Source organism: Ischnura elegans, chromosome 8, assembly GCF_921293095.1.
Source record: "Ischnura elegans chromosome 8, ioIscEleg1.1, whole genome shotgun sequence".
NCBI lineage: Eukaryota > Metazoa > Arthropoda > Insecta > Odonata > Coenagrionidae > Ischnura > Ischnura elegans.
Genome location: NC_060253.1, coordinates 90,691,420 through 90,703,670, shown reverse-complemented (window position 1 = coordinate 90,703,670; position 12,251 = coordinate 90,691,420). Strand labels below are relative to the sequence as shown.

The 12,251-nt window shown below is 41.7% G+C and overlaps 2 protein-coding genes across 2 annotated transcripts; one reads left to right on the top strand and one right to left on the bottom strand.

The window, feature by feature from the left end:
* Window positions 1–4,932: 4,932 nt before the first annotated feature.
* LOC124164454 lies at window positions 4,933–5,937 on the top strand. Its single transcript, XM_046541779.1, has 2 exons — window positions 4,933–5,669; window positions 5,829–5,937. Exons 1-2 carry the CDS (start codon window positions 5,227–5,229, stop codon window positions 5,935–5,937), a joined length of 552 nt encoding a protein of 183 aa, XP_046397735.1. The 5' UTR covers window positions 4,933–5,226.
* A 1,209-nt stretch (window positions 5,938–7,146) lies between these two features.
* LOC124164453 (protein ALP1-like) lies at window positions 7,147–11,317 on the bottom strand. Its single transcript, XM_046541778.1, has 3 exons — window positions 11,102–11,317; window positions 10,186–10,431; window positions 7,147–7,803 (listed from the first exon to the last, which is right to left on the bottom strand). The coding sequence occupies exons 1-3, from the start codon at window positions 11,315–11,317 to the stop codon at window positions 7,147–7,149; spliced, it is 1,119 nt and encodes a 372-aa protein (XP_046397734.1).
* Window positions 11,318–12,251: the final 934 nt, after the last annotated feature.

The following is a 12,251-nucleotide window of genomic DNA, read 5'->3' as shown; positions in this document are numbered from 1 at the left end:
TTTTAATGGGTGACTTCAACGCACACGACACCCTATGGGGTAGCTCAAGAACTCAGTGCAATCAAAGGGGACACATAGTCACAAATTTTATCAATGACCTTAACTTGTTTTTACTAAACACCGGTGAAAAAACTCGATTCAACAGCTTCAACGGTACCTTCTCGTGTATCGACTTAAGTATTTCGACAGGTGGCCTAATGCGTAGGCTTGAGTGGTCCGTACATAAAGATTTATGCGGTAGCGACCACTACCCTATTTTAATAACTAAAGGTGGCGGTTTTATCCACCGTCCGACTCAACCAAGCAATTGGGTTGTCCGCAAGGCCAATTGGTCTCTTTTTAAAAGAAATTTTTATTTTAACCACGACGACAATGTGAATGGTGTGGGGAACATAAAAGTACTCACAGATAACATTCTAGAAGCCGCAAATTCCACCGTACCCCGTTCTAAATGCAAATCTCACTGGCCCACAGTTCCTTGGTGGAACGAGGAGTGCGCAAAAGCTATACAGGTGCGAAAGAGGGCACTCCGAATCTTTAGCAAATATCCTACGGCGACAAATCTCACCGCCTTCCGGCGCCTCAGAGCGAAAGCTCGGCAAGTGGTTAAGGAGGCCAAGAAAGCTTCGTGGGAGGAGTTTGTGTGTTCTATAAACCACAGGACTCCCATATCCAACATCTGGAGGAAGATTAAAAGCATCTCTGGCTCTAACCACAACCCTGCAATTTCATCCCTGAAGGAGACTGACCGAGTTCTGACGACACCTCCCGAAATAAGCGAGTGCTTTGGACGTCGACTTGCGGAGACGAGTCGTAACGGCAGCTACGACGAACCATTTAGAACACTGAAAGAGCAGAATGAGACGATACCTCTTACCTTTAACCCGAGAGACTCTGGCGAGGTTTACAACGACCCCTTTTCTCTGTGGGAGTTGACCTCCGCCATCCTCGAATCCCGTGACGGCTCACCAGGAATAGATAAGGTGCATAACGCTTTTCTAAGAAATCTTCCCAAAGAAGCACTCCCCCATATGCTGCGATCCCTTAACCAAATTTGGTCAGAGGGTAGTTTTCCAGACCCTTGGAGGGAGTCCATAGTCGTACCCATCCTTAAACAAGGAAAAGATGGATCGGACCCAAACAACTATAGACCGATATCTCTCACCAGCTGCGTATGCAAGGTGATGGAAAGAATGGTCAACCGTCGTCTCGTTTGGTGGTTGGAGCGGCGGAACCTTCTTTCGGATATCCAGTGCGGCTTTCGACGGGGTAGGTCAACCTCCGACCATCTCGTCAGGACTGACAGTTTCATTCAGGAAGCATTTCTCTTGCGGCAAAACGTAATTGGCGTGTTCTTCGACTTAGAGAAAGCGTATGACCGTGTTTGGCGGTACAAAATTCTGAAGACACTTGATAAATGGGGGTTTAAAGGAAATCTACCTATTTTCATTAAAAATTTTCTGTATGCCCGAGTTTTTAAAGTTAGAATAGATGAATATCTATCTACCTTATATCCACAAGAAAATGGAGTACCCCAGGGGTCAGTACTGAGCGTGACCCTATTTGCCATTGCGATAAACGATGTGACCGAGTGTATCCGCTCCCCAGTTATGGGCTCCTTGTTTGTTGATGACCTCGCTATTTTCTGCAGGTCATCAAAATTAACGAATGCCTCTAGGCTGATCCAGCTGACTCTGAATAAGCTCTCCGTTTGGTCTCAGAGGAATGGATTCCGTTTCTCTACTGAGAAAACGAAATGCATTCACTTTTACCGAGGACGGGGTGTACAAGCCCCACCGTCCCTATATCTCAATGGTAATGAGCTTCCTTACGTTGAGAACGCCCGATTTCTGGGTATGACATTGGACCGGCGCCTGATTTGGCGCGAACATTTCCGAACTCTAAGAGACAATTGCTTCAAAGTTCTGAACATTTTACGGTTTCTGTCACATTCGACATGGGGCGCGGATCGTACCTCAATGCTTATGCTGTATCGAGCATTAGTACGTTCAAGGCTAGACTACGGATCGATTGTGTACTCATCCGCCCGTGAGACCTACATGAAACCGCTCTCGACGGTTCATAATACGGGACTGCGTTTAGCAACCGGTGCCTTCAGGACCTCCCCTGTCTTGAGCATTTACGCCGATACAGGAGAGCCTCCCCTAGTCAATCGCAGAGAGACGTTGATGTGCAATTATGCCACAAAAATTTTATCCGCGCCGAACCACCCCTGTTTTAACATTATTTCTCACCCACTGCTTTTAGACCTTTTTAACCGAAAGACAAGATCCACTAAACCTCTAAGTGTTCGCTTCAGAAACCTAATCGCAGAACGCAATTTTACCTTGCCCGCCACGTACCCCACTGGGTACAGCAACGTGCCGCCGTGGTTAATTCCCCGGCCAGCTTTGAGACTTGATCTTACTCGCTGCTCTAAATCTACTACTATGCCGGGAGAATACCAACAACTTTTCAAGAAATTCCGCGCCGAAAACTCCGAATCTACGTTCGTATACACTGACGGTTCGAAATCGGATACCGCCTGTGGGTGCGCTGTGGTATCCCCATATCATGGAGTCCTCAAGGCAAAATTGCATCCGTACTGTTCCATTTTTACGGCTGAGCTCACTGCCATTAGGATTGCTCTCCGATCCATTAAAAACAGTGTTGCGTCATTTATGATCTGTACAGATTCTTACAGTGCTCTCCAATCCATATCTCTTTATTCTCCTTGTCACCCCATTGTTCAGGACATACAAAGCACTCTGTTATCCCTGAGTAAAAAAGGGACCACTATAAGCTTCGCTTGGGTCCCTGGACATGTGGGCATACCAGGGAATGAGAAAGCAGACTCTGCAGCCAAAGATGCGCTCAGGTCTCCGGATACAGATTTTCAGTTAATGCCAGCGGAAGATTTAGGGAATGCCATGAGGGGTATGATTAGACAAAATTGGAAGACGCAATGGCTCGAAATCCAAAATAACAAACTTCGGGAAATAAAGCCCGTAATAACTGCGTGGCAGACCTCTATAAGAAATGTCCGCAGGGAGGAAGTGGTTTTAACACGCTTAAGAATTGGTCACTGCTTATTAACCCATTCATACCTCTTCACCGAAGAGAGAATACAGCCCCAATGCTTAAATTGCGATTGTCCACTAACAGTGCGACATATCCTGACGGACTGTGCAAGATATCGTACTGCACGGGTGAATCACAACCTCGGAGTCAACCTAGCTGAGGTACTAGGAGACACTCCCGAAAACATTTCCCGACTGATAGCATTCCTACATTCAACTCGACTTTTCAATAAAATATAAATGATACCTCTTGTAAATTATTGACACGTTAATTTCAGAACGGGCCTAATCCCCTTTATCAATACCAGTCAGTGAGTGGTGCAAAATGGCCTTAGCCGCCGACGCACCCTATAAAATAAACACTACTACTACTACCGACGCAGGCGAGCCTCCTCTATGCTACCGAAGGACCTGGCTTCTTTGTAGCTACGTTTCCAATATTTTAGCAATGACGAGTCACCCATGTTATAGTTTACTTTTTAAACCCCGTTTTATTAATGTTTTTAACCGAAGGACTAAAGCAACCAGACCAGTAAGCGTTCGTTTTAACGATTTTATTCGCGGATGCGAATTCACGCTACCTGAAGTGTATCCTGTTTCATTCTCGGAACACCCCCCTTGGATCACTCCCACTCCGGTGGTGAATATTCTTTCACGATCTCGACCGAAGTCTTCCACAACTCCCTCGGAGTACCAGCGTTTGTTTGCCATGTTCCGATGGAATCACCCCAACCTTACCCCCGTTTACACTGACGTTTCGAAAGATAACTCTGCTTGTGCATGTGCAGTGTTCTCCCTTATCCACGGAAACATCAGAGCAAAGCTTCACCCGATGTGCAGTGTGTACACGGCGGAGCTTTATGCCATAAGGACAGCTCTAGAAGCCCTAGGTGACCACGGCGGCTCCTTTGTCATATGCACTGACTCCAGGAGCTCGCTACAAGCCATCTCTGGCTTCTCACCCGTGCACCCGATCGTGCAAGAAATACACTCTCTCCTGCTGACCCTTTCGAGAAAGGGTTTGAATATCCATTTTCTGTGGGTACCGGGACATGAGGGGATAGCCGGGAATGAGATAGCAGACGCTATGGCCAAGGAAGCTCTGAATAACGAAGTTCTTGTCTCAACGCTGGTTCCCCACGAGGACTTAAAAGCATCTCTAAGAAACGTGGTATTTGGAAAATGGAGGGAGTCATGGAGGATTCTAAATAATAACAAGCTCCGTGGCATCAAGGACATGGTAGCAGCGTGGCCCTCCTCAGCTCGTAGTAATCGGAGAGAGGAAGTAGTACTTACACGATTGAGGATAGGGCACAGCCCCCTGACCCATGCGTATCTCTTTACTGAAGAGAAGGAACCTCCCCAATGTGGGGATTGTAAATGTCCATTAAGTATTAGACACATCATGCTAGATTGTGTTAAGTACCGCGAAGCGCGAAGACGAAATAATCTAGGGGGAGACCTAAAAACCCTTTTAGGAGACTACCCTACCAACTTAATCTGTACATTTCGGTTTCTCAGAGAAATAAACATTTTTAATAAAGTCTAATTATGTACACTTTCAACGAAGACATCAGATGCAGTAGATTACTTTATACATAACTTTTGTAATTAAATAGCACAGTAGTGGTGCAAAATGACCTTGCCGTCGACGCACCCTAAATCCAAATACTACTACTACCATTACTACTTGTCTCCAGTATCTTTGCCCCTGGCTAAAAAGGGCTTGCTTAAGGTCTGGAATTAGATTGAGAAACCCTTGACCATATGTAATAACTCTTTCATTTGGCTTGTAAAAGCCTAGTTAGCACCAGCTGCCTGTAACAATGGTTTGAACGCACATTGCATTTTCAGTATGATTTTGAAGTTATAAATCCTCTTAAGGTGTGGGTTGTGAATCAGTCTGCTGGAGCTGAAGGCTTTAAAGTTTACTTACAAAATAACCTGTTTAATCTTGGCTAAAACTTGCAAACAAAATTCACGAATGCTAGAGGGCCTGCTAAAAATATTGTGCTGATATCCTTGTAAAAGACTAGCAGGCGGTATTGTTCATCCCCCTGCAATTGGCTTTCATGTGGTTATGTCTTTTCTGATTCATTATCCTTGACTTACTGATGCTAAGGAATGGGATAACAAAAAAATTCTCATGATGCTGGAGGAGTACCGGGAGAGGCTAGGTAGGTTCCGTGACCCCAAATTCATAAAGACCGATTTATGGAAGGAGATTGCCCTGGTGTTTAGCCGCTCCGGTAAGACCAACATAACGCATGACTTATTGGACCGGAAATTCAGAAACTTAAATAGGACTTTTATTAAGGTGGAGCAGACCAAGAATTCCACTGGCCGTAACACGGTTAACTGGCCATATTATGACCTAATGACTGACATTCTGACTAATGACGAGACGGTGAATATACAGGAGATGGTGGGCACTGGGGTTAGGGCGGAAGAAAGTGTGGCTGCTGCCAGTACATCGTCGGAGGTGTTGGGGGGTCACGGTCCCCTCCTCAATACTCATCCAGCCCTGCCCAGCAGGTGGAAGCGCCTGGTAGAAAGGAGGAATATGAATGAGGAGTTGGAGAGGAAAAGGTACCTACTAATTATTACAGACACTGACCTTATTTATGTAATCACTTGTCTTTCTGTAATAAGTTATGATTCAAGGGCATAAAATGTAGTCTATAAATGTAGCTGGTTGGTAAACACCTCAAGATAATGACCGAACTTTTTTCTGTTCTTTCCATATAGAGTGGAGGCGCTCAATGCAATTGCCGAGCAATTAAAGGAGAGCAACAACATTCAGCGGGAAAGAAACCAGTTGCTGAGAGAGTATTTGAGTAACGGAAGGCAGACATAATTTTTTTACTTATGTATATATAATGTTTACTTTAGTGTATTTGATTTCTGTAAATATAAATTTTTAAAATTTCTCGTGAATGGATCTCTTCTCATTTAAATGAAAATGTTGGTTAAATGACTTACCAATGACCCTGTAATTGTTTCGGATAATTGTTTGATGGAAGCAAGGGCATACCCCGGATCATAACAAGGAGAGGCAAGCCATTGTGTATGGGGGGGACAAAGTTGTGGCATTAGTTTGAGATTATTTCCTCGAAAAAATAGTTAATTTAATGATCTTATCGTAATGCATATCATTTTAAGTGGGTTTGAAGAAAATTTGTTGAATGTTTTTGTTTCAATGCAGTTCTGATTTTGCTTAGACTTAAGCAATTTTTTCTTCTGGGGTAGGGGGCAGCTGCTCCCCTACCCCTCGCTGGGTAGGCCTATGAATGGAAGGGTTTCAGTGTAACTTAATGCCTAGCTTCATTGTAAAGTCTGTAGCAGTAATTAGATCAACCCATTTCTATTTTGGTGAACCCCAAGGATCTAAATGTAAGTGCCTGCAGCGGGAAAAGATTTGTGGCAAAACAAGTGTTATGCCTATTTCTCTCGGCCCCCTTTTGGCAACATTTGTTCATACAAAATTATGATCTATATTACTATGACATTTTGTATAAGTACGTTCACGAGAGTAGAAGTCGCTATAATATAGTTTTAGCGAAGTTTTTCTATCCACAGTGGAACTGAGCTGCGTTAGTAAGTAATATGAAGAACTGACTTTGCTGCTGATGTTTGTAACATGCTCATTCCAGAAAATTTTGTAATCCAGAGATATTCCTAAGGGAAGGGTTTTTGTGGTAACGATACGCACTTGATACACACGATACGATAACCTGCCACTACTGAATCACAATGTTAATTTACACAAATATTGTGAAGTAATGGCTGAAGTCTATCTGCAACCAGGCTTATGTACACCTTAGCTAAAACAATGTACATACATAGGCCTATATTCACTCGTGCAATTCCTCTCGCCTCCTAAAAAAACAATTGTATCACGAAAGCATTTGTAATAGGAAAAGGAAAATCAGTTGTGACTAAAGAAGCAGAAGATATTATACTAATGTATTTATTTCAAAGGCAAATCCCTTTCACCAAATGACAAGATTACTTCCTTTCCATAAAATCAGCCAGTTAAAAAAAATTGTTTTGTACATAGAAGAAATTATAACAACCCCATAGTATTCTCCCTCTTCGCTCTCCCTTCCTGATATCCCCCTTCCCTCACATCGGCATCTCCTTCTGGCTCCTCATAAGCTTCATAATCGTCTTGAGCCAGAGCCATTTCCTCCTCACCCTCTGTCTGCAATAGGAAATTGTGTAGCACACAGCAAGCAGCCACACTCCTGGTAAGTAGCCCCCTGTTCGCCATATTTAAATATTTGAGGCGCCTAAATTTGCCTTTTAAAAGTCCAAAGGCGCGCTCAACCACGCTCCGAATGGTGCTTAATCTGGTGTTGAAAACAACCTGGGTGTAAGTTAAATTCCCGCTGTTTCGGAAAGGAGTAATAAGGCACCCCAACAGGGGATAAGCAGCATCCCCTATCAGGTGCCTATCAGGTCCAAGAACCCTCTCAACCACCAGCTTTTGACGGAGGGGGCTATTTTCAAATACCCGGGCATCGTGCATTCTTCCAGGCATGCCCACAGCAATATCGATGAATCGCATGCCCTCATCGCATACACCCTGCAATATAATTGAGTGGAACCCCTTTCTGTTATAATAATCGATTGGGTTTCCAGCAGGTTGCTGGATGGGTATGTGGCACCCATCTATAGCCCCCACCACTCTGGGGATACCCCTTGATCTCAGTTGGAACACCTAAAAAGCAAAGAGAAATAATATAAATGGTTGCTAAATTCTAAACAACTGCTTACAAATTCCACACTTCTAAGAGCTCTGCCCGACATGAATTGAAAGCCAACCAAAGAAATTCAGAAAGTACTTATAACAGCAGCACAACTAATAACAGATTTCTCTGTACATAGAAAACATATCAACAATTTCAAGCGACTAGCTGGTGAAGATACAATGCATGCTATGCAAACCTTTTACTAAAAAAAGAAGTAACTAATAGTAACCAGTTTAAAATAGAATTCTATTTACAGCGAAATTTAAATGCTGTGTGCATGAAACGTTCTTAAAAAATTCAAAGTTCGGACAATGTGACATTTATTCATTTAATTGTTAGCTCAGGTAACCCTATGAATAAAATATTGATAACAGTTCTATTTCCGACATTTTTATATTCTATTCATTTTTGTGACATTAGGATTATTATTATGAGGGGATCAAGGTCAGAAAATGATCAATGTGGACTACATGAAGTATTTTTATAGCACCACAGAATAATGCCTGAAACTTTTAAGATTAGAAATTTAATGTTTTTTCAGGATTGAAATGGTGGTGGAAAAACCTAAGTCAACTGCTGATGCTAGAGGAAAAAAAATGGGTGGTAGTCTCAAAGCAAATGATCATGACGGGTTCTTAAGAAAGAAAGGAAGATGATAAATTAATTAAGAAAATAGAGGGAAAATGTTACTGACAAAGAAAAAGTATAAAAGGGACAAAACGACAGTGAAGAGCAGGCAAACTCAAGCTAAAAAAATCCAGCTCAAATCAGTTCTCCTGAATGCAATTCTGGAGAACTAACTGAATGTCAAGAGACTAGTTGATGAAAATGATGCTCTATTTAATCTGCCAAGGATTTTGCAGCAGTCCCATCAGAAGTTTGTTCAAAGACACTTTGTATGATATTGTTTTTCAATGTTTGTTTGTTAAAGGTATATTATGCTGGAGAAGATTATATACATGACACAATCATTAAAGTTAAACATTGGGACAAAGTTCAAGCAGCACCAGATATCATTAGCTTTCACGTGATATGCAACACGAACGTTTTTCGCGACAGAGACATGTTAAAGATATCAACTTGAATTTAGACCTATTTGTTGAAATGAAGACAGAATGCAGAGGTCAGTGGGTTCTAGTACAACATAATGGAAATTTATTTTGAGGTGAAATCACAGAAATTGTCTCAGAGAAGCAACTAAGTTACAGTCATGGTGCCCAGTGGCACAGCAAGGGGAGGGGGGAGTTTGGGGGATAATCCCTCCCCCCAAGAGCTCAGATAAATTTTAAAGTTTAAGTTTAATATAGTTTATTGCATTAATATTACTATTAGAATAGTGTAAGGATTAAACTCCCCATTTTGAACCACCTTAAAAATTTTCTGGGGAAGGGCCCCCACACCTCCTGCTTGCCCTGGCAGGTATTCCATACCCCCCAGACCCCCACTATTGATTGCGCCTAAAAACCCCCCTAGCTTTAATTCGTTGCTGCACCCCCGATGGTACCCACCGGTCCTCCAGGGCATTGTAAATGGCCAATGACGCCCGATTGTATTGCACACAATAAAGAGAGAGGTGATTTAAAGTTATATCTCCTCCTGCAGTGATGAACAACAAAAGACCATGTAAATATAATTTAACAAATCTTAAAATATGAACTCTGGTATCTTTCTCATTGTCTTTTTCATTAATACCATGGTAACAAGATTTTAGTAGTTGTGTAATATTTTTATATATTAATTGTATTATAATTAAGCTAAGCTAAGACAAGTTAATTGATCAAGAGAATAATGCTGATAAACATATGATCTTCTTCTATTGAAATTGGCTTAACAACATTTTCTGATAAGTGTGTTTTGGACCATGTTAACTCTGCCTGTTTTCAATAACTTGAAACCTGAAGCGTACGATGTCCAGTACGTAACAAAAGGTTTAAAAATTGTAACTTAGTTTAAAAATTTGTTGATGAAGTTAAACATATACACCTATAGCATCATTTTTAAGGTATATGAAAAAAATAGCACAGCATTATGAAAATTCTAATTGAGCTGAAATATCATTTTTCATAACATGAGCCAAATTTTTTATTTTCCCTTCCATGTTATCTCAATTGTCTATGCGATGGCCCAGTAATTTTTGTATAACCTAGAGAGCATATTCTTTGGCTCAAGCCTCTTACATCTCAGCTTCACTAAACTCCTCATATGCCCAAGCACGACACCTGAACACCCTCAAACGGCACAGTTCCTCTTCCAACAATCTCTCATTGAACCACAACTCATATGGCACATTATTAGTAATAGCAGTTCTAAGCGTAATTTTTGTGTGCCCTTGAAAGAGCACCTGCACTTACGTTCACAGACTCCAGGGCCTTGGCTTCAGTGGGCCACTTGATGTAGTCATCCATGGCCATGTGGAGGCACTGCACCACTTCCTCATATACAAAGTGGGCTGTGCTGGGAGCTATTCCGAATCTGTCCCCCACAGATAGGAAGGATTCTTGTTTGGCTAGCACCCAAACACAAACCATCACCTCCTTCTGCAGTGGGACGTCTCGGCAGGCGGATTCTAATCGTGCCCCTATGTCCACGCAGAGCAACTGGAATAGACAGAAATATATAATACCAATAAGATCATAACTAGGGGGGCAAGCCATGTGATTTATGAGATTATTTCCTTGAAATAAAGTTTTACTTTAATCACATATCTTATAATAATATACATCTACTTTTGTAGGTTTAAAGAAGATTTGTTGAATACATACCTTTCAATTCAGTACTGATTTCGCTTCGCAATTTTTGCTTCTGGGGGGATAAAGGCGGCATACGAAAGCTACTACCTTGCATTCCAAAATATATCTTGCAAAAAGTTGTGAATTTCATGAACAGCAAAACAGCCCACGCTTAAATAAAATTACCATTGATCTCCCCAGCATGTAGCCGTGTTTAGACCACCCGTGCAAGTGCATTAAGGGACAAATGATCCGATAGATACACAAACTTAGAACGGGATATTAGCTGGACATGCATTTTCGCACTGCCGGGTGTTCACACGGCCGTTGTGGCTTTTGAAAGTGTCGTTACGAATCCACTTGCCCCAGTAAATCTATCGTGTAAACACGCCTAAGGATGCAGCTTTAGAACATGCATTCTCAATCCCCTTGTAAAATAGCCATCGAAGAACTCGAATTCCTTTAAACACGTGTCTTCAGTTCCGACAAGTTGAGCAAGGAAAAATTCTAAAAGACATAAAAGTAACATTTTACGTACCTCCATGCAATTTCTCGACATCCGGAAATGTTTTCTAAAGTCGTCTGGACTGTAGCGTGGGACAGTTTCTTCGTAGTACTGCTCGTTCCTCGCAGGAGGAACAAGCCACTCCACTACTTCCTCCTCTTCAATAGGGTAGGCAAGCTGGATAACGTTGGCTACAATTTCGTTAAGGTTCAAGTCGTCCAATAAAAATGCCTGAAGCGCAGCCTCCATTTCAGCAATTTTCTACCTTGTGAAACCTCGAATACAACTACTCACTCTGGAGCCGGAACAGCAAATGAAAGATGTCCTCACGTGCACCACGAGGACCTGGCTTGTCTCTCTTCATTTGTCGCAACGATTATGAGATTATGACCATTATGACAATTCAGCATATACTTAATATTTATATAGTTAACAACATAGTTAACAACCATTTGTCTGCTTATTAATACAAATTACCTTAAATGTATAATAATTTATACAGAAATATTTTCCATTATTAATTAATTACCCTACCTATTTCTTTTAACGTTAGATTTTAAGTGGCCTACCGTATGTCTTTTTATTAACAATTTCAAAGTCGCCACCGAAGCGCTCACTGAGCTTTCACCATCCAGGGTGCTCGGTGATCGCTCAGTGAGCGGTGACGTCAGAGTCCGCTCACTGATCACTGAGCGATCACTCCCCCTGGATGCACCCAATGGTAAACCCCTTAAGGCCTGGTGGGGGCATGATTTCGCCATTAGGAACACGGAAATCAACTCGCACGTGACACTTTTTAGGGATTTAATGTCATTCAGGAGACTTTATATTTAGTTGTAGAAATATTTTTTCGATAAAGGAGAGTTAAGAAATTAAAAAAAAAATTTCACTGGCAATTTTCAGGAAAAAACATGGTTCTTTCGACTTCATCATCTTTACTTGATTGACATTAAATAGTTTTTTACGTTGGTTGAAGCTGATGAAGATAGCTTCATAAGCTTTCTTCTTCATTAATGATCAATTTTTGTTAATTGGATAAATATATTTACACCAATGGAATATTTCCTCGGAAAAAATGATTTTTTTCCGAGTTTTGATTGTCAAAAAATGGCAAGGCCTTATCGTAGCCAGCAGTTAATGTGTCTTTATTTTAGCTGTTTACGAATCTAGAAGGGGTTTCATT

Bases quoted from the DNA above. Each gene is read 5' to 3' on its own strand.
- LOC124164454 (XM_046541779.1), top strand. From the start codon at position 5,227: ATGATGCTGGAGGAGTACCGGGAGAGGCTAGGTAGGTTCCGTGACCCC. The intron at 5,670-5,828 runs GTACCTACTAAT...CTTTCCATATAG, and splicing joins GAGGAGTTGGAGAGGAAAAG to AGTGGAGGCGCTCAATGCAA.
- LOC124164453 (XM_046541778.1), bottom strand. From the start codon at position 11,317: ATGGAGGCTGCGCTTCAGGCATTTTTATTGGACGACTTGAACCTTAAC. The intron at 10,432-11,101 runs GTACGTAAAATG...TGTCTATTCCAG, and splicing joins TGTCGAGAAATTGCATGGAG to TTGCTCTGCGTGGACATAGG. The intron at 7,804-10,185 runs GTAAGTGCAGGT...TTTGCTTTTTAG, and splicing joins AGGCCCTGGAGTCTGTGAAC to GTGTTCCAACTGAGATCAAG.